This window comes from Cryptomeria japonica, chromosome 9 (assembly GCF_030272615.1).
Source record: "Cryptomeria japonica chromosome 9, Sugi_1.0, whole genome shotgun sequence".
NCBI lineage: Eukaryota > Viridiplantae > Streptophyta > Pinopsida > Cupressales > Cupressaceae > Cryptomeria > Cryptomeria japonica.
Genome location: NC_081413.1, coordinates 464736712 through 464761110, shown reverse-complemented (window position 1 = coordinate 464761110; position 24399 = coordinate 464736712). Strand labels below are relative to the sequence as shown.

At 36.2% G+C, this 24399-nt stretch overlaps 1 protein-coding gene across 1 annotated transcript in view; it reads left to right on the top strand.

Moving 5' to 3' along the window:
* The first annotated feature begins 5779 nt into the window (after positions 1-5779).
* Positions 5780-24399, top strand: part of LOC131072025 (uncharacterized) — a 52905-nt gene continuing 34285 nt past the window's right edge. Inside the window, exons 1-9 of the mRNA XM_059211677.1 lie at positions 5780-6026; positions 6123-6185; positions 6289-6378; positions 9793-9882; positions 10223-10347; positions 10745-10803; positions 10927-11058; positions 11199-11272; positions 11366-11428. Of these exons, the coding sequence (XP_059067660.1) occupies positions 5985-6026; positions 6123-6185; positions 6289-6378; positions 9793-9882; positions 10223-10347; positions 10745-10803; positions 10927-11058; positions 11199-11272; positions 11366-11428 (738 nt within the window). The 5' untranslated portion in view covers positions 5780-5984. The remainder of the gene's footprint in view (positions 6027-6122; positions 6186-6288; positions 6379-9792; positions 9883-10222; positions 10348-10744; positions 10804-10926; positions 11059-11198; positions 11273-11365; positions 11429-24399) is intronic.

Here is a 24399-nt window from a genome sequence, read left to right as displayed (position 1 = left end):
AGGAAAACCTATGACAGGTACCTGTTTAATAGTTTCCATATCAACCACTGCATTTTTATCTAAATTCACATTCTTTAAAGAATCCAAAACCTCCTTTTGAGTGCATGAAGACAAATTGTCATCCTTACCCTTTGTGTGATTATTTGGCATCTTAGGGCAATCTATCATCAATGGGTGATCTACTCCATTCATCACGGGATTACCATCCACTATACCCCCGTTATTAGAAAATGTCTTCAGTAAAGACGAAAGTGAGACCGAACCCGAAGTGTGATCATTTGGTTTTCAAGAACTATGACACAATGGATTATTTTCAAGATTAATGTGACCCATTTCTACCAATTTATGCGAAGAGACATTTCCACATCCTTCAATCGAAGGTCCCGCTGACAAACTATCTTTATTAAGGGATTTAGGGACAGAGTCAACAACCTACTGGTTTTTCTTAAAATCTATAAGTAAAGGAGACTTAAGAAGCTCCATATATAATTTCTCAATTGACTAGTGCCAAATACCATCATGAGACTTGATATTACAAGTATGGGGGCAAGCATTGTTAGGGTTAATAAGAACACAAATTTTTACCAGAACCTCCCCCTCCACAAAGTCCATTTTAGATGTTAAAAGGAGGTAAACCAAACTAGAAAGGAATAAGTTTTGAACTAGACCGAGAAGGAATAGAAAAAGGTGTCATGAATCGTATTTTTTAATAATGTGCATTTTAAAGATTTAATGTGATTTTTATGTATGCATTGAAATTAAAATAGATTTGATCATTCATAATCCAGTTGTGAGAAAATATTGTATGCATTTTTACTCCTGCAATTGATATGAAATTCGACATTTAATATTCTTTTGGGTTTGTCAATACTGATAAACTATCGAGTGCAAGTGATGCAGGATCAGGTGAATGAGGTCGAAGGCAAGAACATGAATCAAGTAGAATTGTTTTTAACTAAATGACTTCGATGGAAAAGGGGATCTCACACACACACCACATTTGCATATACATTTATCTTTGCATTTACGAATGAGAATTTTATGTTAAATTCAACTATATAGGATGAAAAATTTATTAATGATTGAATTATATAGTGATTCCATGATTTCTTTTGCTTTGTGTGAAATTATCGATTATGTTTGGTTTTCGGAATTACATTTTAGTCGTACGAATTAGGAATAGATTATAAACTTGTATATTCAAAAGTGAATATAGTTCATGTTTAATTTATTCGACTATGTATTTATTTTTATAGGACTAATTATATTGAATATTTTAATATGATTAATTAGTCATTGAATAAATTGAATTATATGACCTAGTTTATAAATTGATTAGTCATTGTTATATAGATGGTAGGAAACTTGAAATTTATCGATACACATATATATATTTAGGTGAAATTGTAAATTTAATCATTACGGAAATGGTCATACGCTATAAAAGCGATTACATAAAACATATTATGAATATTAATATACATATATTAAATTAGGAATACAAATTATGAAATTTAAATATTTCTAAGTTTATTATTTATATTAGATAGTTGCATTTTAAAAGGTGGCGGGATAGTTTTATTTGATAAGTGACTAGGTCACATGTCCTAAGGGAGGCCGCTTAGACTCCATTTAACTAATGCATGACCAAACTAATCAAACCAAAACTATCAACTAACTTGGAGTTAAAAACAACAACTACTATGAGTCGAGTGACATGGCATAAAACAAAGATATTAGTTAACACGTAGAAGATATAGGTTTTAATGCAGAAATTTGAGGATGTCAACTTGGAGTTGATAGACTTTAGTTAACATTAGTGATGCAAAAACCAGCGACTAAATGCATGAATTGGATGATTTTAACGTAGGAACTTTGCATGCAAAGGAAATAGACCATGGTTAACGTTAGAATATGCATAGACTAGTGGAATTAAGTGCAGAATTAAGAGTTCCAACATTGGTGTAATAGCAAACAATCAGTTCATAGCAAAAATAGGGAACGTGGTCATGCATGGAGTGATAAAATTGTCATTGCACATGTTTGAAACCCCAGTTTACTTCTCCATTCCACGCAGCAAGAGAAAGAACCGTAGTGGTGGCATAAACCAAGCAAAGTGAGCTTCAATGTGGCGTAGACCTGGCAGATATAGCAAGGAAACTGTGAAATACAAACACATAAGTGTTTATTACATCTTCCAACCTCCCTATTCAACCGATAAGAACTGTTGTAATCACGATCAAGGGAGAATAGAAGCAGCAGATAACTTAGGGATGAACTCATATCGTGGAGGTAACGTAGAGATAGACTACTATCGTGGTGTTAATCTTGCACAATAATAGCAGAAATATAACAAAAGATGCCATCTCTCTTAGACGTGGAAGAGTAAGAGGAGATGAAGGTAAAAGATTTCTAAACCTTTGCAATCACCGAGCCCTTAATAAAGGAGTAATCTTAGGGAAAAATTAGATAAATAGAGGGAGAAGATAGAAGAAAGGATCATCTTTTCTTCACTAGCAAGAAAGGACGAGAGAATCAAGAAGAGAAGGATAGAGTAGAGGAGAAGATACTTTGATAATATCGAAGAGAGAAATAGAGATAGATTTGATAGGAATAGTTTTGAGAGAGACTTGCGAACAAGGCGAGGAACTATTTGATGAAAGAATGTCAAGGTCGTACAAACCAGACCAAGTTTACAAGAGGTCAGAATTCCTTTGTTTATGGTTGTTATTTGTTATTATTTGGTATGAGAATGTATATAATTAGAAGCTTTAGATATTAGGTATGATTATCCAAATTTGTTTCATATGTCATTATCTTATTTGAAATGCATTGTAAATCATTTTAGAATAGAAGAAAAGTATATAGAGAAAAAAGATGTTAACTAATTGTTAATAACATATTTTGTCCAAAATAATTAGTTCTGATTCTATTTAAGAATGTGTTTGTGTACTTTTTGGTTATATATGAGATTAAATTCATACATGTATAACACCTTCTTTTGCATGTACCTTATTTAGTTGAAGGATTGATTATGAGATTATTGCTTATGAAAGTTTATCATTTTCCAAAATATGAAAGATTGTCTTCAATAGATATATTAGTAATGATTAGTAAGGAAAATGATATCTCTATTTTTGTTTAAAAAGAAAGATTGTATTTGCAATTGAATTTGTTTTCGAGGGAACCAAGCTAGGGTTAAGCTTGAGTTAGAAAATTACCTTTCAGGACGGGTGCCGAATGTGGATGTTTTTAGGGAGAATAGTTGCTTTTTCCAACTATTATTTTGTTGTGCATGGCATTATACTCGACCGAGTTATTATTTGAATTATCCGTAGAAAATGATGGAAATTCCTTATTTATACTCTCTACCACATCCTAGTATGATAGCGAATGCTTGTTTTTTAGAATGAAGTAGAAAAATGAAAATGCATATATTATCTAGGCATGCACCAGATTCCCTCTCGCTTTCGAATTCTTTGGTTAAAACAATTCGTGCAGGGTCGGGTATTCTTGATTGACCAAGAATTCCGGGGAAGTGTAAGCTTCAAGGTTGGGCAGAAAAAGTGCCTGATTCTTGTTCTCGTTTGCGTGCAAAGGACTGAAGGAAGCGACTCAGACTAAAGATCGACGGATGCATCTTCTTGTATATTTTTAAGGCAATTTGGAAGCCTAAGTAGGAAATAAGGACTTCTAAGTGAGAAAATTGTATTATTCATTTGCATTATAAAGATATATCTATGAATGTTTTTATATCCACATTCGATGTTTTCTTATATCCTGTATAAAATATGCTTAATGTTTGAAATTTAAGTTTATTTATGAATAAAGAGTAGTTTAGGGTTAGATCCTAGATTGACATCTTTACAAGGTTTCCAAGCCGTAATTGAAATTAAATGTTTTCCAAACCAATGATGTGAAGTTCTTAATACCTCACCTCTGAAAGAAGGAGAATCAAAGACAACAATAAAAGCATTCACAGACAATAATTGAAAATAATGCATATCCCCCCATCTTTTCTGCAATTTATGATAAAGCTTTAACAAACTAATTTGATCACCCCATATTTCCCCAGAAATAGCATTCGTATGCAAACAATTCACTTTCTTATCGACATAAGAACCTAAAAGATTGATACAAGGGATAGGAGCCCAAACCTGCAATGAAGAAACCTCGGGCAGAATAGGATCAGAAGGAATCTTACTTACCTTTTCCAGACTAGCTTCCTTGAGGTTCACATTTACCTTATTTCCCACCTGCTGTGAAGAAACATAAACCCTAGCCGCAGTCTCCTTATTTGCCATGCCAACAACCCTAGCAAATGTTCGCTGATTGCCCAGATCCAAAGACCATTTCCTCGAAAATCCCTTGAATTGCTTCTCGGAATTCTCATGATTCGCACCATTATTAAAATGCCCTTGAGTGAGTTTCCTTACATTGTTATTCCGCCTCCATGCCACACTGTGTCTGTTCCCAAAGAAGCCTTGAAAGTATTTTGAAGCTGGCTGAAAAACCTTGTTATTTTCGCTCCGGTTTACCTGTATCGCCATGTCCTTCCATCCGCCTTTCGTGTAGACCCACTGCGGAACATGAGGCCATGAACCCAAATATCCTCTATCAGCCATGTCCGATCACTATATTATCCGATCATTGTATTATGCTGATTTGATGTTACCCCAACTGTAGCAATGACAATGCAAGCAAAATTTTACTAACAATGAACTTCAAGATGATTGGCAGGTGTTGTCCTTTGCTGCTATCATAAACAAGTCTGAGTATGACAAAGTTATCTGCTACTAACAGTCTGAAAACCTCCTCCCAAATACCGATTTCCAAACCAAATGATAGCGTCTTCACTAATCAGTTGTAGATCAATCACCGGATAGGCAAGGTTGTTTGCAAATGCTGTGGAGGCCCTGCATGGCTGATTTGAACAATACTGCCCCTGGTATGTAGTTATTGTCAAAGCATGTTCTGCAATCTTCACTTTACCAAATGAGCCAATCCCGAGAGCCTTTCCAAGCTTATAATGGTAAATACATCTCCAGATTGCCGCTACCTCGAGATGAGACTTCCACTTTTCTTCAACTCAAAACTTTTCCAATCGAGATTTAATCTGGGGTCCAACGATGGCTCCTGACAGTTGGTTTCCTCTTTCCAAAGTATCTTTCTGTCCTCTGGCACTGTTGAAGTCTGGAAACCCTAGGCGCTGCCCAAAAAGTAGCGTCGAACCATCCACCTCAGGTCTAGTTCCAATGAATTTACTTTGAATGGTGATAGAATCTCTCCATTTGGTGCTCAGGTCGGAGATGAACCCCCTATTGGTGGGGCTTAGGTCAGAGATGAATCCCACTATTGGTGATCAGTGATTGATAATGTCGCAAGCTGTTGAATTGGTTCGCTGCCCTTGAAGTGAGTGAATTACCCAGTTAAACTGCAAATGCAAATCGTGCCCAGTAACCACCACGATCTCTGAGCAGCCCTGTGCAAACCGCCCACAACTTCAAAATTCAGAAGGAAACTATCTTTAGTTTACCCAACTATTGATTAACTGGTAAATTATTGTTTAGGATATAGAATCTATTTATTATCTTTAATAAAAAAAGACAAATCTGTCAACAAACACTTTAAATACAAAATACTATTTCTGATAAAATAAAACAAAAAACAAAAAAACCATCCATTTACAGATTGAAAAATAAAGTATCTTTATATGTGAGAAAAACATGTTTAAGAGAATGCCTTTGCAATGTTTAAAATCGTCTTTTTAATTTTCTAGATTTACCATGAGGGAAACCGCTTGGTCTTTTACCGTACAACCTCCAAAAGCTTTAAGTTGAATCACTTGACACCATTTCTATTTATTCGGCCTCTTCAATTTGCCCCCAAAATTGCTGAAACCACAACTTCCCTCCAATACGTAAGCAAATTGAACTGAAGAATTATTTTACTGAAGCTCGGTCTCGCTGTTTGTTAGCAATCTGATGGATCAACGGAGTTATCCCAATGGCAAAGCACAGCAGATTGTTAGTATAATAATCTCGTCTCGCGTATCTCTGAATTTCATTTATTACAATTTTCAATGTGAATAAATTTGAGAGCAAAATCTTTATAAATGGCAGACTTGTTTGATACAAGACCTCCAACAAAGATTGCAGGGCTCACCAGTTCATCCACAGCAACTAGTACGATAATATATTTTCTCATTTCCCTTAGATCTCTTTTTGTTTGAGCAATTTGTGTGAATTGTAACCAAGTTCTGTTTAATTTTATCTGTTTTTTTGGTAGGCAATCGCACCGCTGAATTTGCCGTTTCAGCTTTCCTTTATAGGGAGGATGCAGTTTCGGATGGCTGTTCTTCCAATTCTACTCAAAGCAGTACACTTCTTGCCTCATTTTAAACTTTCCGGTATCCTTTATTTTAGTGAGAAAAGGCCGAAATTTAACTCATTTAAAGCTCTTTTAACGAATTTCCTTGCAGCTAAGCTTATAAATTTGAGAATTTCTAATTTAGCGAGAATAACAGCAAAACTAGGAAAATCAGTCAAATAACTGAGAAATTTACCTGCATTTAGCCTTCTTACCTCATCCTAATTGCACTTCAGAATTTCCACAGGAATATTTGATATCTGAGCTTTCTTTGTAGACGATATTCAAGCTAAAGTTAAGATAATAATGAAATAGAGGAACGCAGTTAAATAAAAGATAAATTTGCAATTATATTCATGGATCAGTTGCGTGAAGGTTAATCAACCTAAACTGAAAGATAAATTTATCCAAATTTAATGTACTGTTAGCTCGTTTCGATCTAGATCTGAGTTTTCCTCTAAAACTTAAATTAGTTATTTGAGATCTTAAAGTTCGGTTTAAGTAAAGAGAGGATTATTTAATACAGTAAGCTGCTTAGCTTATTTGAATATCTTTCAGTTTTCCTTTTAAAGCTCGTGTTTGTTATTTGAGATCTTTCAAATAATTAAATCGAAAAGGGAAAACAATAAATTAACAGAGAAATTAACCTGTTTTTAGTCGACTTCTTGGCTCATTTTAGTCCGACAGTATTCCTGCAAAGCTTAGCTTAATCATTTGGAATAATTAATTCTAGAGAAAATAACTGTGAAAAAGGAAAACGGCAGTATAACAGAGAATTTTTTAATTAAAATTAGTTGTCTCCGCTCATGTCAGCCTCAGTTTAAATTTTCCTTTAAAATGTAGCGTAATTGTTTTACATATTTAAATCTAGCTGCAGTAACAGTGAAACAAGGGGGACATATACCTGAATTATTGAGCAACGAATCTCATTTTACCCTCATTTCACAGTTTTACTTCAAAGCTAGCTGAATCGTTTTAACTATTTAAATCCTTTTAAAATAGAAGTTAAATAAAGAAAACTGTAAAATGATAGGGACATTCACTTGAATCTAGGGAGCTTCTTAGCTCATTTGGGCTTCAGTTCCCGGTTTTCATTTATGGTTTGATATAATTATTTCACCATATATATAAATATAGGTAAGATATTATTGAAATGAGAGAAAAAATGAGTGAATTTCCCTTAAATTTATTAGGCTTTTTGACTTCTTTTAGTCCCACTTTACAGTTTTCGTTTACTTTTAGACATTTAAAGGAAAGAGGCATAATCACTCAAGGCAAACCCTGTATTAGTGAACCTGGTTCATTGCTTGAGAAATAACAGTGTTGGAAGTGGCCTCTGAACTCTAAAATATCATATAATATCCAAAAAAAATTCAGTAAATCTTCATCACAGTTATTGTATATAGGCAAGTTTAAGTGAAAAATATTAAAAAAGAGATATTATATTATAGAAAAAATAGAGAATAGAACAGAAAAAATTAATATAGAGAAAAGAAGAATTTAATGTATGTTTTATTCATCAACACAATTACATATAAATAGATAGATAAAACTCTAAAAATAATCTTATAAAGCTGGCAACTGTTTTGACAGCAAACTATAGCTTATTGACAGCTAACATTAACTCTTGATAGTGAATTGGAATAAGTCTACAGTTCTCATTTGACTCGTATGCAAACTCTTTTTACACATAAACAACACATGTATAATTCAGCTATGGCTAAATCTCTCTTACTGAATAACTGAATTTTGATTATCTCTTAATATATTTCAATATATTACAAACCAACAACAAAATAGTATATTATGTAGAAACTATCATTTGAAAACAGTTTTTGGAACAATAAGATTTCTTCAAGTTGTTCCCTAATTACAAGTATAATCATGTAGCTATCATTCAAGATTCTAACATCATTGGACATCATTTGCACATTAAGTGTCTCATCACTCTCATAAAGATATGATGTTGAACTTTCAGATTTTGGATCTTCCTTGAACTATCGGACACCAATCCTCACATGTAGATCTCATAATTTTAATGAGGTATAGTTTTTTTCTGATCCACAAGCACTTAAGACTATTGAACATCTAACTATTTTCTACTACATCTCTCTATCTTTGAAGTGATGGCTTCTTCAAATAGAATAAATACCCCATCTTCAATGAAATCATCATCACTATCATCTGATGGTTCTTCTACAAACCTCATTTGACACCACCAAAAATAAAAAACTTCCAAGAAGCTTCAAATAAAAATTTAAACAGTACACAAAACACTACCAAAAAACAGAGGTCTATTAAAAAAGAGACACTTGATCTCTCCTTCAATGTTCAATTTGAAGAACGTTGGTCTTGCTCGTTGGCTGGAGCACATAGGTACCTCAAGACATAGGGCAAGACTAACAATGCATCTTTGAACAGATTTAAGCTTGCATTCCCCATCAGTCCTATATCCATGGAAACAGATGGTGGTGAGCCGCTTACATGCTGAGAGTACACACTACCTACCTTGTTGACAACTTCCTTTGGTGGCAGCTTCCTTTGGTGGTGGATCCCTTTTCAACCTGGGATCTATTTCTTCGCAACAACTTTATTATTTTCCGCACAATCCATTCGCTTTTATCAAAGTATCAGTATTTATTGCTAACAGCTATAGAACGGCATTGGAAATCTTTTCTCTCACACTAGAAAGGACACAAAGAACATATCAGTAGAAAAGACTCATTTTTACGGGATGGAGGCTCTCCTCAAACAAAGCCTCAAACAAACACCAAATAGACTTTAATAGGGTAGCTCTAATTCATTATTAAAAAACAGAGATATTATACTACAGAAAAATAGAGGATAGAATACAGATAAAAGAAGAATCAAGGTGTGTTCTATTTATCAACATAGTTATATATAAATAAATAGATAAAACTATAAAACTCTAACAATAATCTTATAAAGCTGGTAACTGCGCTAACAGTAACTCTCGACAGTGAACTGAAACAGGTCTACAGTTCCCATTTGACTCCTTGCTTGAATGCATTTGATTTTACCTTTGTTATTTTGAAGCCACCTGTTTAGAACAGGCTGCCAGCAAAGTAACAGATTTCCTCAGCAGAAAATAAAATGAACTGCACACCAAGAAGTCTCTTAATATTTCTTGGGACTTGCAAAAACTTTCTAAACTATGTGGAATTTGGTTAGATTTTATTGATTTTATCTTCAACGGACCAGAGCATTGGGATGCTCTTTAAAATTAAAAGAATTCAACTAAAACTTTAATGTATTTGAGTTTTAAAAACGTTATGATGATGTTTACTAGACTTTATAGTCAATGAGTTGTCTTTGCTAAATTATCTTTGTTAATTATTTGTGAACGTTCATGATAATTTCAATTTCAAAAATTTCCAATTATCAATTCCTCTAACTTTGCAGGCAGTGAAGCAGAAGAAAATTATTGAAGAGCAGCAGCTTAATTTTAAGAGACAGATGGAATCACAAAAAGATTTGCAGCTAATGTTGGAAGTGAGTAATTTTTTCTATGAAGACTGCTTTTAACTAAGATTTATGCTAAGAGAAAAATCTCTATATTGGGTTATATTGAGTGATTATTTTCAGCGAACCTAACTTGCCCTGCGCTAGGATGAACTGGGCTACAGCAGTGACCAAGGGAAGAAAGTTCGATTTCCACGGTTCTATTTTAGATCATCTAGTCAAGATCCAAGTCCATCTGTCTATGTCTTGGTTAACTTGTTAGGGGCTTTAGTCATTTGCTAGGGAAAATGCCTTTACTTATTCCTCCGTTTACAGGAGAAAATTGATTAATTTTTAAATGTCCGTTCAGATAATATAAGTTTTTTTTCAGGAATCAGCAGACATGTACGCAGGCTTGGAATTCGAGTATGAAAATAAGAAAGTGGAATTCGAAAGTCTGAAGTACCGGATTCGTAAGCTTATATTCAGTAGTGCTTCCATTCTAGGGTCCGTAAGGTAAGGGCCCACTTTGCTTATTGAGACCCTGCATTTATTTGGTATTCCTCTGAAAATTTGAAGTCATGTAATTTGAAACTGTTTATTAGCAACTTAGAACCAAAGCGTCCTTACAGATCATCGCAGTTTTTATTTTTCCATTATTTACTTAATGTTGCAGCGTATTGATAAATCATTGATGAATGGAGTTCTTTTCAGATATAAGACTCTTATCATATCTGGAATCCGATCTTCTGATAAAATTCTCCAGTTGTTTGCTTATAATGTCGAGACAAGATATCTGTTTTATTATGCAATCAGATGATATATGTTAAGGTCTGTATGGGATGGTTTAACGTAAGGGCTGCATAGCCGTTGATCTATTTCTAATCCTCTACATTCTTTTGTTGCTTTGCAGAGATTTGTTGCAGAGGGATAGAGATCTACCAGAGCTAACGGCACTGATGCAGAGTAAAGGTGATATAATGGGTGTCTTTACACGCTACATACAAAAACATGCGCTAATGGATTGCTCGATGCTTCTCAGTATGTTTAATTTTTCTGTATTTAGCAGAGTGATATTAGTGTTTTTTGCTGTAGATTTTCTCTGTGTATGTCAAGGAATCATTGTGGAGGCGGCCACAGATCTTTTAGATTCTTGCCACCAGCACAACACTGAATCAATGTCTGCGACCATATTATTACTGCAAAGAATATCTGAACTTCCAGACGGTATGCATGTAACCTGCTCTCAAGTCATCTGCTAGAAAAATATTAGGATTACAGCTCTATCTTGAATACGCATGCATACTTGGGCCACAAATAAGTTGATGTTGCGTTATTCTACATACTTATTTGAGGATTTTCGGCAGGAAGGAATACACTGATCGAGCTTGAAATGGATCATAACAGAGAGAACCAAAATGACAGGAAAACACTGCTATGGGTATATATCTTTGTGGTTTCCTTCCCTTTATATGTATTAGGTGTGGAAACCGAGGGTAAAATCATAATGTCATTCTAATTTGTGCTTTTTCAGGCACTGGTCGTACTTTTCCGCAAACAGTCCAGTTGTCGCCATAACATAGTCATGATTATGTTGGTAAGGTTTTCAACATTTTAATTAGCATTTTTTTTAATGAAATGGCATATGTATATTAATTATATATTTTTTTTTATAAATGTATCTAAATTAATTATATAGTTTTTATTGTATCAGCATAAAATAGTTAGCAAAGTTAGTCAATATATAAACAAACCAAAACCATTTCAAGCATGATATCAAGAAAGTATGAAAAAACATAAATGAGAAACATGAACATAAAGAAAGACTTCACTCATGATGCTCCCTACACCATTTCGGTCTTCCTTGTCCTCCTCGTCTCCACGAACCGCATTGTTTCAAGGTTGTCAAATGAAGAGTGGGAGATTGAGTAGGGTTAAGTGTGGAATGCTCTCAACTAGCATAACAAACTAAAATGATGGATGTAGATATGATAAATCAAAATGGGCATTATGATTGTGCTATGATGAAAAGTGGATGCAACTAAAAGGGCAGCATAATGATATGATAATAAGTGTGGATATGAGGCGAGCATGAGGATGTATCAAAAGTGGATGATTGATTTATGGATAAAGGCTCAATTTATAGAGTTGGAGGCTTGGAAACGGACGGTCAAGATTGAAGATTGATCAAGGGCTAAGATTGAAAGGGAATGTGGTTCCAGGTTTGAAGGCTTAGCCTTGTCACAAGGAGAAGTGGGTGCAAGGGTAAGTGTGCTCACACATATATGAGCAAATCTTGGGATATCCAAGAGGTGACAAGTGGAAACACTTGTGGAAAGGTGTAAGGGCTAGTGGAAGAGAGTTTGTGACACACAGGCCAAAAGGGGAAAGAGTAGGGTGGCTCTATGGGGAAGAGCATCCTCACACATGTGTGAGAACCCCTTGGTCAAAGGAGATGTGGACATGTGAAGTGACTTGTGAGTCACATGTGGAGTCACATGTGGGTTTAGGTAGATGTGTAGTATTTTTAATTTGAATAAATACCAACATTGGTTAGGCTTTGGATTAATTAGGATAATGAGGGGATTAGATGATAGGTTTGTAGGAATCACTAAGTTAGCCTAATTAATTATGGATTAATTTAGCTAATTAGGATTAGGGATAAAAAATGGAATGTTCCATAAAGGTGAGTTTGATTTATTGAAATAAATCAATATTTGGAAAAAGTAGAAAGGGGATATTAATTAAATATAATTTAATTAATTTAAAGGTAATGGTAGGTTAATATGTTTAATTAAATTAATCATGCGATAAAGACATAATTAATTAAATATTAATTTAGTCAATTTTATGTGTCTACATTTGCCCCTCTTTGATATAGCATCATGAAGTGATGTTATGTCAAAGAAGAATAAAATCTAGTGGATAGAAAACAATACGGACAAGTAGCATGATGCCCCAGTCACTAGTGGGTTGAGGAAGGATGACAAGGAAGTCATGGTATGCCCCCTCGAGAGGACATGCGGGTTAAGAACACGGGTGTGCTCTTGAAATGGATCATAATAGAGAATGAAAGGGAAAAGGGAGGGATAAGAAAGGTGAATAAACCGAAGCCTTAGGTGAAAAGGGATATGCTAAGATGAATGAAATGATTATGGAATGAAAGAGGATATGATGGGTTAAATGGAATGTGGTGAAAAGGATGGGATTGTTGTTATGCATTATGTAGAGAGCAATCCTAGGTTTGATTTCGCAAAGGATTGTCAACATTACTGATTATAGGAATCAGAATGTAATGAATATCCAATGCATGGACTAGACTCGCAAACAATAGGTTATCTCAATGTACACAAGTTCGCAAACACCCCGTGATGGGTAAATGTGAGACTTGTTGGATCATACAAGAGAGACTGCAAACACGCCATTGCACAAAAACTATGCCCTAATGTACACCAACCCATACATACCAAGGTATAAAATGATCAAGGCAGCCATGAAGAGGTATAGTCATAAGACACAAAATAAAATCAAAGCGAAAATATCATTCAAGCAAACGACTCGTGTGGTCAACAAAAATCTCTTGCCAAGAGTAGAACATGGATTTGGATCAGTTGCCAATCATGGGAAGGATTCATCCTGATGGGCACTAATGATAGGATAGAGTGATGATAGGCAATAGATTAAATTGATTGGGAGAGACGCTAGTGAAGAGGATCTATTCTTGGATTTGGTTTACACATTGTGGATAGGTGCTTGGATTATGCACGTAAGTCTAGGTAAATTCAGATTGATGGGAAAACCTTAGATTGATGGGAATATGCGTATTCATAATAGAGGATTAGGTCATCATCGCAAGGCAGAAGGAGGTGGTGATAGGGTGAAGTGATGGTGAGCGGAAAAGGGGAATGATAAGTCAGTGTGTACCCTTAGCTCATGCAGGAGATACTATGCAAATGCAATGTTGTGATGCTTTTGATTTATGTTGTGCAATTGATCAATATAATGGGTGCAATCCAGAGCAAGTAGTTGAATTGCCCCGGTTTTAGTCAAAGTGTGATAGTTGATGTTAGTTGGTCGCTCGAACAGGATAAAGTCTAGGTAATTGAATCGAAGTGACCTATTGAGACTTAGACAATTGATTGAATTGCTCGATGAAGTCAAGGTATCTGAGTGAAATTACCCGTTGAGACTTAGACAATTGATGTAATTGTCTGTTTGGATTGTGGTTGATTGGTTGACCAATTGATAGTTGGGTTTAAAAGGTAGACACAACAACTTGTGGTTGGCTACAAGATGACCTAGATGATAGAGGGCTACATAGCTTGATCGAGGAGATTGATAATGATGCAGGTTATGTGGTGATGATGACCTGGATATGGAGGGTGAGGGGAGGGGGGGGGTAGCTATGTATGAATGACATGCAACGATATGGATTGATGGATGGATGAAATGCAACGGTAGGATATGTTCTGATATTGACCAAGATATTGGAAACCAAGGTTGAGCGTTACACCTATTATAGACAAGGAATATTCCCCTCCATTCTGGTTCACATATTGATGGTCGAGGTATACGTTGTATTCAATAAGCCATAGTGATATATGACTTTGTATTTTTGCATAGGATCTCATAGCTTAGTGAACTTCCCACGTAGACACCATAAGTATTTGCCCTAGAGCTTCATTGGAACAATCCGCAAATAGAAAACAAAGAAAAGATACCATGAACCATCCTCGCTACTCTAATCACTTGTGGATATCCTTGAGTGACATAGGAACATTATGAAATCAATAAAAGACAAAAGCATTATCAAAAGTCGAACAACCAAAGAATCTTCTTGCCAAAAGAAGTGTCATCATGTCTTGTTGTAAGGAAGGATGCATCCTTGTTAAGACAGTTGTTTGATGTTTAGCTTAGGCATTTGACCGTTTGCAGACTACTTGATAGTTTGTCTTGTTTGAGTATTTGATTTGTAGGCTCAGTTTGTTTTCGCATTTGATCAAATGTTTGTGTGAACTAGAATCAGTTTATTGCAATGTTTTTGATTGGTTTTTGTGATGTTTTTGGATTTTCTAGTTATGTACAATTTTTTCCAATGTTTTTGATATTTTGTTGAGTTTTTACAAATGTTTTTTGTTATATTTTATGACATTTTTTGAATTTTTTGGATTATTTCAAGACATTTTTCAATTTTTTTTTGGTTATATCTAAGAAAAATTTCCAAATGAGTAACTCGGTTAATCCCCAATATTTAGAATCCACTCCCATCATTAGGTTAACAAAGTTACCCCCGATTAGGTGTCGGTGTGAAAGCATGATGCGGGACACATGAGGCAATAACCCTGATTGCAAATCAATAACAAGCCATGATACAAATGATGTATGAATGGATGCAATGGATGTGATCGCAACAAGTCTAAAAAAACAATGGAGCCAAAGCCTTTACGAATGGCACCTGCTTGCCAATTTTTCACTGCCATACTTATCCAAGGCGCCATCGGAGTGGTTTTCGACGTTTGGATGAATGATTTTTCTTTACTATTTTCTTGATTTTTTAATTTTTTTACTTTTTTTAGGACTTTTTCTAAATGCTTTTGGTATTTTCTAAAATTTTATGACCCTGATGCTCTCCATAGCTTATGTATGGAACTTTTATAGATGCATGTTGTTGATTGGATCTGCCAGTGGTTCCCCTTCTCAAGTTGCTAACTGATATGCCCCAGACCCAAAGACTGCAGTGATGACATATGGACCCAGCTGGAATTGGATTCAAATTTGCCCCGGTGTTCTCTATTTGGTTGATTGCGAGGATTCTCTCTAAGAACAAGATCTCCTACCTCGAATGTGTGAGGTTTGACCCTATGATTGTAGCTTCTGCTCATGTGTTGCTGATATGTTTTTAGGTGATTGTAGGTAGCCTTGTGCTTCTCATCAAGCAGTTCCAAGTCCTGAAGACGTGAGACTCAATACTCTTCATTATTAATCAAATTGTGCAAGGAAACCCGTAGGGATGGTAATTCCACCTCAATAGGCAAGATAGCCTCTGCTCCATATACAAGTGAGTATGGGGTTGCACTTGTAGGGGTTCAAATGCTAGTTTGATATGCCCATAGTGTTGGATTCAGATGAATGTTCCAATCTCGACCAACATCATTGACTATCTTCTTTAGGATCCTCAATATGTTCTTGTTTGAGGCTTCTTCTTGACCATTTCATTTTGGGTAATATGAGGTGGAGAAATGACGTTGGATATGAAACTTGTCACAGAGTTCATGGACATCCTGATTTTTGAAGGGAAGCCTGTTATCTATGATGATGGACATGGGTACACCATACTGACAGATGATGTAATTGAGAATGAATGAAGCAATCTATTTGTCGGTTACTTGGGTAAGTGGAATGGATTTGATCCACTTAGTGAAGTATTTAGTGGTGGTAATGATGAATTTGCGACCATTGGATGAAGATGGATGGATTTTACCCACAGGGTCTAATCCCCACTGACAAAAGGGACATGGTGTTGTGATGGGTTGCAATTCCTGCGCTGGTGCATGTATCAAATCTTCATGTACTTGGCACTTCTTTCACTTTCTGACAAAGTAGTAGGAGTTTTTTTCCATAGAGGGCCAATAGTATCCTGCTCGCATGATCTTTTTAGCTAATGAAGGGCCACTTGAATGAACCCCACAGATGCCTTCATGTACTTCTTCTAAAGTCATGGTCACCTCACCTTTCTCTAAACATCGGAGGAGAGTACCACCAAGACCTCGTCGGTATAGGGTTTCAGTAATGATGGTGTATCGGGCGGATTGGCGTATGAAGGTTTTTGGTTGGTTGTTTGATTGGTTTGGTGGAAGGATTTGGTCGCATAGGTAAGCGTAAAACTCACCATACCATGGAGAATCAAGATCGATGAGGTGAAAAACTATCTTAGATTATGGGATATCATAAGCAGGGATCCAAAGTTGTTCTACTAAGAACTTCTAGCGTATTGAGTTATGTGGAAGATCAAGAAGAGAGGCTATTGTAGCCATTGCATATGCAGCTCTGTTTTGTTCTCGAGGAATTTGATTAAAGATGATAGCTATGAATAATTTCTTGAAAGTGTCAACCATTTTCTTGTAAGGCATGAGCTTATCGTCCTTAGTTTGGAATTCATCATTAACATGTCGGATGACCAATTGTGAATCGCCATAAACTTGTAGCTCCTTCAAGTTCCATTGTATTGCCATCTAGAGTCCTATGATTAAGGCCTCATATTTTGCTATGTTGTTTATGCATGGGAATGTGAGCCTGTATGACTTTGGGATGCTATCACCTTGAGGTGTGATAAAAAGAATACCAGCTCTAGAACCATGCCTAGTGTATGACCCATCAAAATATAGCTTCCAGTGTTGTGCTAACATGATTGTGAATATTTCCTCATTTGGAAAATTTGAGATGAGTGGATGTTCTCCTATGAGTGGTGCTTCAACCAACTGATTTGTAATGACTTGCCCTTTGATTGCCTTTCAATCTACATACTCAATATCGAACTCACTAAGGATCATAACCCATTTAGCTAAGCGACCTGTTAGTGATGCTTTACTAAGTAGGTACTTGAGTGGATCTATCTTGGCAATGAGTTGTATCTTGTGTGTCAGCATGTAATGTCTCAGTTTTGTTGCTGCTAAAATCACTGCGAAACAAGCTCTTTCAATAGGGGTATAATTGAGCTCATACCCTACTAGTGTTCTAGAAATGTAGTACACTACACATTCTTTTCCTTCTGCATTATGTTGTGCTAGTAATACCCCTAAGGACGTAGTTGTAGCTGATATATATATAACAATAATGGCCTATCTGGAGATGGTGGTGTTAGCAATGGTGGTGCCATCAGGTAGTCCTTTAGCTGCTGGAACGTTTGCTGGCAATTCTCTTCCCATTGGAAATAAACATTCTTATGTAGTAGATGCATGAAGGGATGACATTTATCAATCAATTGTGCAATGAACTGATGGATTGACTGTAGCCTCCCTTGCAATATTCTTAACTAGCTGATGTTCTTAGGAGGTGGCATCTCCATGATTGTTTTAACTTTTGCAAGATCAACCTCAATGCACTTGTTCAAAACAATGTATCCTAAGAGCTTCCCGGAGGTCACTCCAAAGACAAATTTCTTTGGATTTAGGCGAACGTAATATTGTTCCAATCTGGTGAAAATTTTGTCTAGCACAATGAGGTGACTCTCTCTTGTTAATGTTTTAGCAAGTAAATAATCCACATAGTCTTCCATTAGTGTATGCATCATGTCGTGGAAGATAGTAGTCATTGCACGTAGATATGTAGCTCATGCATTCTTGAGAATGAATGACATCACATTCCAACAGTATGTACCCCATGGGCATGTAAAATTTGTTTTTTGTTAATTCTCTGGGGCGATCTTGATCTGGTTGTATTCTAAAAACCCATCCATGAGAGATAGCATTGCATGTCCAAGATCATATCAATGTTGGGTAGAGGAAAGTCATCCTTAGGACATGCTTTGTTTAAATCTATGAAATCTGTAAAGATATGGATGTCGATTTTCCTACTGGTATGATGTTGGATATCCATTCTACATAGTCAATAGGTCTGATGAAACCAGCGTCTAACAACTTCTTGAGTACTGCTTTTATGAAGAGTGTGATCTGAGGATGCATCTTCCTTAGCTTTTATTTTACTGGTTTGGCTCCTTCTACGACTATCAAGTGATGCATTACTCGATTTGGATCTAGTCCGAGCATGTCTGCATAGGACCATGCAAAATTGATTTCTCACTTTTTGAAGAACTCTGCAAAATTAGGATCTTCTTCTAGAGTCAATGAAGAAGCTAAGTGTATGATTCGGGGACTTTCTGATGTTCTCAGATTTATTTCCTTTGTTTCCTCCACAAGAATAGATGATCACTTTTGATTTGTGCTGAAGGGGAGAATCTCAAACCTTTTATCCTCAGGTGCCTTAGAGAGGTTTTCACCTTTGGATGCGCTCTTTGTTTTTACTTTTTTGGGATCTAGAAGTACCACAATGTGGTTTTCACTAGAAGATACATCTTTTATTGTTACATTTTTGCAGCTGAAAGTTTTGGCATTTGCTCCAAAGTAATTTGCGCTGTTGAATTCAATAGCAAATCCAGCCTTGTGATCCCCAATTGGTATGTTATCCTATAATTCGAGAAAGTCAACTATCACCTCATTGTTTTGGAAAGTGTCAAGGCACAGGGGATCTTGTTGGTTCCAATCAATGAGTTCAAGGTGGATGATTGGCATGGCCTCATATATTAGGTTAAGCTCATATGATGTGTTACTTATGGTTAAAATGGAGGTATCAAGGTCATCATTAGTATTATCCTCTTCGTAATCAGGCCCAGGAGGTGACACACTTCTTTTTGAAGCATCTTCAAGATCCAGATCCCAAAAGGTTTTAATAAATGCATCTCCTTTAGCTTTCTTAACCTCAAAAATGTCCCCGTCAAATGATTGTGAAAATGAAGAATCCCACTCATATTCATGTGAATCCATCTCAAAATCACTTGGTAGAACTCTACCACTATACATTATAGGGATATTTGTTAATGTGAAAGGTTTGTCGATAGCTATTGCAGGGGTTTTATTTGACGGAGTTATTGATGTTTTTTGAATATCTAAAGTGTATAGAAGTGGGAATCTGGAAGTGACCTTTATGCATCCCTTTGCATGTTCGATGTCTATGCATTCGATGAGTGAGAGGTATTGGCGTGACTTGGTTTTTTCGATTTTGTAGGGTGATTTGCAATAGACATTGTCCTACTTCTAAGAGGGGTGATCTTAGAAGTGATCTTCTTTTGTTTGCTTAGAATTTTAAGCTTAGGAGAGCCTCCCAAACCAGGGTTGAACCCGAGTCCAGTTGTATCCTGTGGTTGTAACAATGGTTGTAATGGTTCTTGTACACCTTGATTGTCAGATCCTAATGCACTGTGGCCATCATAATCCATCTTTTACATTAGGTTAAAACCTTTACCATATCTCTCTGTAGGGATCCTGACTTGTTGTCTAGTTGTATCGGAAGGGTCTTTGTAGATCCATCCTGCCAAGTCTTCATTAATAGTTTCATGTTCTTGTGATCTGCCTGGGATGAATCCGATAAGTGTACCAGTATGAGCCGCAACAAGGGTCTTGAGTAACGTTTATGGTTTTCCATGAGTCCTAGGTGAGAGGGGCAGGTGGTCAATACAAAAAAGTTGGCTAATGTTATATTCTTCTGGGCCTTCATCCTTTACTTTCATTTTCAACTTCTCTTGTTTGGGTGTAGGGATCAGTGTACTGGTAAGATTTGTTGGGTGGATGTAGGATGGTGAGGTGATGGCTTCTCTCTTGCTAGGTACTATGATATCAAGTTGATATCTTATATTATTACAAAAGGCGAATGGGTTGGCATCACCATAATCTCTGCTCCATTATGTGGAAATTTGATGCATTGCTGGTAAGTGGATGGTACTACTTGCATGGAATCAATCCATGGTCTACCTAATAGGAGATTGTATGGAAGAAGGAGGTCTAGGACTTGGAAAACCTCATCCTTCACCACAGGTCCCACCCTTACTATTAAAGTGATGCTCCCTTTTGAGGAACGTTCAACATCATCATAGGCCTTGATGGTGATCTTCTTTTCGGCGTCTACTACTCCTTCAGAATATCCCAATGTTGTAATCATTTGCAAGGTATAAATGTTAAGACCTGGAGCTCCATTGTCAATCAATACTCGCTTGATTCTATGTTGATGTATGAATCCCTCAATGTGTAGAGGGGCATTTTGTGGTTGCTGAAAAGATACATTATCACTCTCAGTAAAAGTGAGTCATGGTGATGATTTGAGACTTCCAACCATGGCTTGAAATTGATCTATGTTTAGGTTGGATGGAATTGACACTTCTTGGAGAGCTTGGTCCAAGATAGTTTTGTGTGAGGGTGATAGGCACAACAACTCTAGTATGGAAATGAGTGCGAGAGTTTTATCCAGTTGATCAAAAAGACTATAATGTTTGGGCATGTATGTTGCTTTTGATGGTGCTCCTAGTAAGACAAGTTTGATGCGGTAGGTAACAACATTGCATGTGAGATCTTTACCTTTGATGTTAATGGTAGCAACTTGTTCATTGGCATCATAAATATTATTGATAGTATAGGTATATGTTGCATGTGTATAGTCTATTGTGTTATATTGGTTCTTACCTTGATGGGATGGACCTCCTTTCTCATATGATGGGAGTGGATTTTTTAACATGGTGTTATCTGTGTTGGAAGTTTTTGCATTGTGACCATTGACTTCTATATCACCTCGATTAATGAGGTCTTGAATGGTGTCCTTTAGTCGATGGTAATTATTTGTCTTATGACCCTTTCCTTTGTGAAATTCACAATAGTCATTATCCCTACACCATGGAGGTTTAACCTGAGGCTCATAATCTAACGTTCTAGGCAATGTGATAAGATTGGAAGATAGAAGTTGTCATAATACCACTTCAAGAGGTTCTCCCAAGGGTGTATATGTTTGATTGGGTTTGTATCTAGAGTACCTGTTTTTAGGTGCATCTTGCTATGTGTTGGAAGGTTGATTGGTTTGATTGTTTGGGGGGTGACCTTGATTGATATTGCGGTTGTGACGATTATATGTTTGTCCTGCAATTTTGACTATGGGTTGGGCAATTTTGACAGTTCTTGCTTCTACCACACCATCATTAACAATATTTTGTTTTTGGACTAAAATTTGGGTTTATCACTATTGTAGGCTAGTCGTGGACCATCCTTGTTGTCCTTGTAAATTTTGACAAGTCCCTTCTTGATAAGGGATTTCTCGATTTTAAGTCCTTGAGCTATCATGTCCTTGAAAGAGTTTGAACATTTGACTTCTAAGTAAAAATTCATTTCCTCATTTAAGTTTGAAATAAAAAATTTAACTAATTGTTCTTCGAGAATAGGAAGGGAACGTCGACTAGAAAGGTGTCTCCATCTTTGTAATAATGTTGAGAATAACACTCCATTATTTTCTTTTGTATTGCATAGATCAGCCATGGAGACATCACGTTCTATGTTATGTGAATGATGAGTGATAATTTTTTATACTAGGTCCTCAAATGTCCTTATTCCTCCAGACAAGCGTGAAAGCCATTGCATGGCCGATCAACCTAAAGTTTGAGGGAAAAGGCGCATTAAATATGTTTCATCATATGCCACCTCTAAGCATGCGGAGTAAAATTCTCTCACATAGTCCCTTGGATCTCCTTTCCCTTTGTATTTATCAAATTTTGGTGTTTCAAAATTGTGTGGGAAAGGAGGCATGATCATTTTCCTATCAAATGGATAGGGACAAATATCTTCGAGAATGTATTGTTTTTGTGACCTTCCTGAATTGACTTGTTGTGCAAGATATTGTATTTGTTGTCTCAACATATCCATTTTTTTGGAAGGAGGTGGATGGTTTCTTTGGTGATAGGTGTCATCAGAATTGTGGGTATTTTGATGTCTTCTCTCATTGTGGTAACTGTTTTGGGCTTGCTCCAGTGTTTATCGAATTTGTGATAAGTCAAAATTTAAAGGGAGTTTTGCACCCTCACGAGCAAGTCTTAGGAAATGAGCATCAGCATTCCCTCTAAGAATCTCATCAAAGATTTTATTAAATCATGGGTTATGTGTTGCTCGATCGATTTCCTCTTTCGTGGGAGAATCTGGGCCTTCTCCCCCTAAAAATTTGTCATGATGAAAGGGGTTATTGATTTCTTCATCTTCTTCCAATTCTGGGTGCATTTCACTTTGTTTGCGTCTCTGATATTGAGCTCTAGTTTCATCCATGTTAAAGTGTGTTTTGAGAATGAGATGAATGAAAAAGTGGATGGGTGATCCCTTCTTATAGTTCCAAGATTTTATGATGATGATGATGATGAGTTGAAATGTTTGTGGATATTTGATCTCCTACACTAAAGGTTGGGTATCGACAAAATCCTCTTTAGAATTGCTTGTTTGATGTTTTAACAATTGTGAGATGAGGTGTAGCAAGGTTTGTGTTGTTACAATCCCAAGCTACCTAGTAATGAGAGGATGCACTCATGAACTAGTTTTAACCTATCTATGATGCTTAGTAATGTCCCTTAGGATGATTGATCCTAGATGTAGAGACAAACTAGAAAGTAATTTTATTGGTATGATAAGCAATATCCGTAAGAACTAAGGACAAGACCTCTTTGTGTTGAGAGTTGAATGGATTTTTTATGTTTGGACTATGAACTTCGGAATGAATGTGAACCTTGGAATTTTTACTAAGGGACTATGAATTTGATGATTGATTTTGGAAATGATTTTGAAGTGAGAAAGATGGAAGAAAATGTAGGAGGATTATGTGAACCTAGGAATCTCTAATAAGTGATTGCGGGTTGTGGAATGTGTGATGGAGCAATTCAAAGTCGTCGGTAAAACCGTGACTAAAATCATGATATCGATGGATGAAAGTGCGATGTTTCAACAAAAGCTTGTGGTTCTTGTACAAGGAGCTTCTTTTCTTTTGGGTTTTCTTTTCACTTTGCTTCTTTTTGGTTTTTCAATAAATTGACTTCTTGGCATATTTGAGAGATTTCCAAACATGAAGCATTGATGGATTTTTCAAGAATGTTTGTTTTGTTTGATTAGATCATTGTTGGGGTGTAACTTGTTTCAAATGTTTGATTCCTTTGACAAGAAAAACACATCAAGCACACAAGTACATATTCTTGCTTTTTTTCAAAAATGACACAAAAGGTGTGGGTCTAAATCAACCCAATCATGAACTTTTTGACCCTGATATTGTGTGTATGTTCATAGGCCTAAAGTCGGCCCAAATTTTCACTATTATGAAACAAGACAGAGACAATTCAAACACTTTTTATCCCTAAGGTAATGGCCAGTTGCGATATTTTCAACCCACAACTTGATATTTCTTTAACTTTGGTACTACATACCTTATGTATCTCACCGTGGAAGGTAAGGATGTGATATACTAAGTCTTGCGCAAGCATAACAGATAGGTCGTCCCTACGATGGGGGAGTCACCACTTTCATCAAGCTACAAGTAGCTTTTCAAAAATCCTTGTTTCTACTCAAGGAAATATGTATGGTGAGTGTCTTGGGAGCAAAACCTTCTATGCTCTTGCACTAAACTTTTTATAAATATCCTCAATCAATAGAACGAGTGGGCTTCTAAAATAAGAGGTGTCTAGTAATGTTCGATGTCTTTAGATGTAAGTTCATTCTGTAGTGACTCACTTAAGAGCCTAGTAACTCGCAGTGGGGCCCATATGTCCTTTTGGCAAGTTACATTGTAGGAAGAGATACACCTAAGGCTACAACTTTAGCTCACCTGATTTCTATATCGGCTCGAAGGATTTACCACTCAAGGTCATCCCAAGGGTGTATGTGTCCCCTGGCAGACCTCTCTTAAAAAAAAAGAAAAATCCTGAGTGTTACTAACACTTTTCTCTTGCACCTAGGACCACGAGAGCCAAGGGAGAGGATAGTGTGTGTTAGAAGTAGGTCCACTCTATAA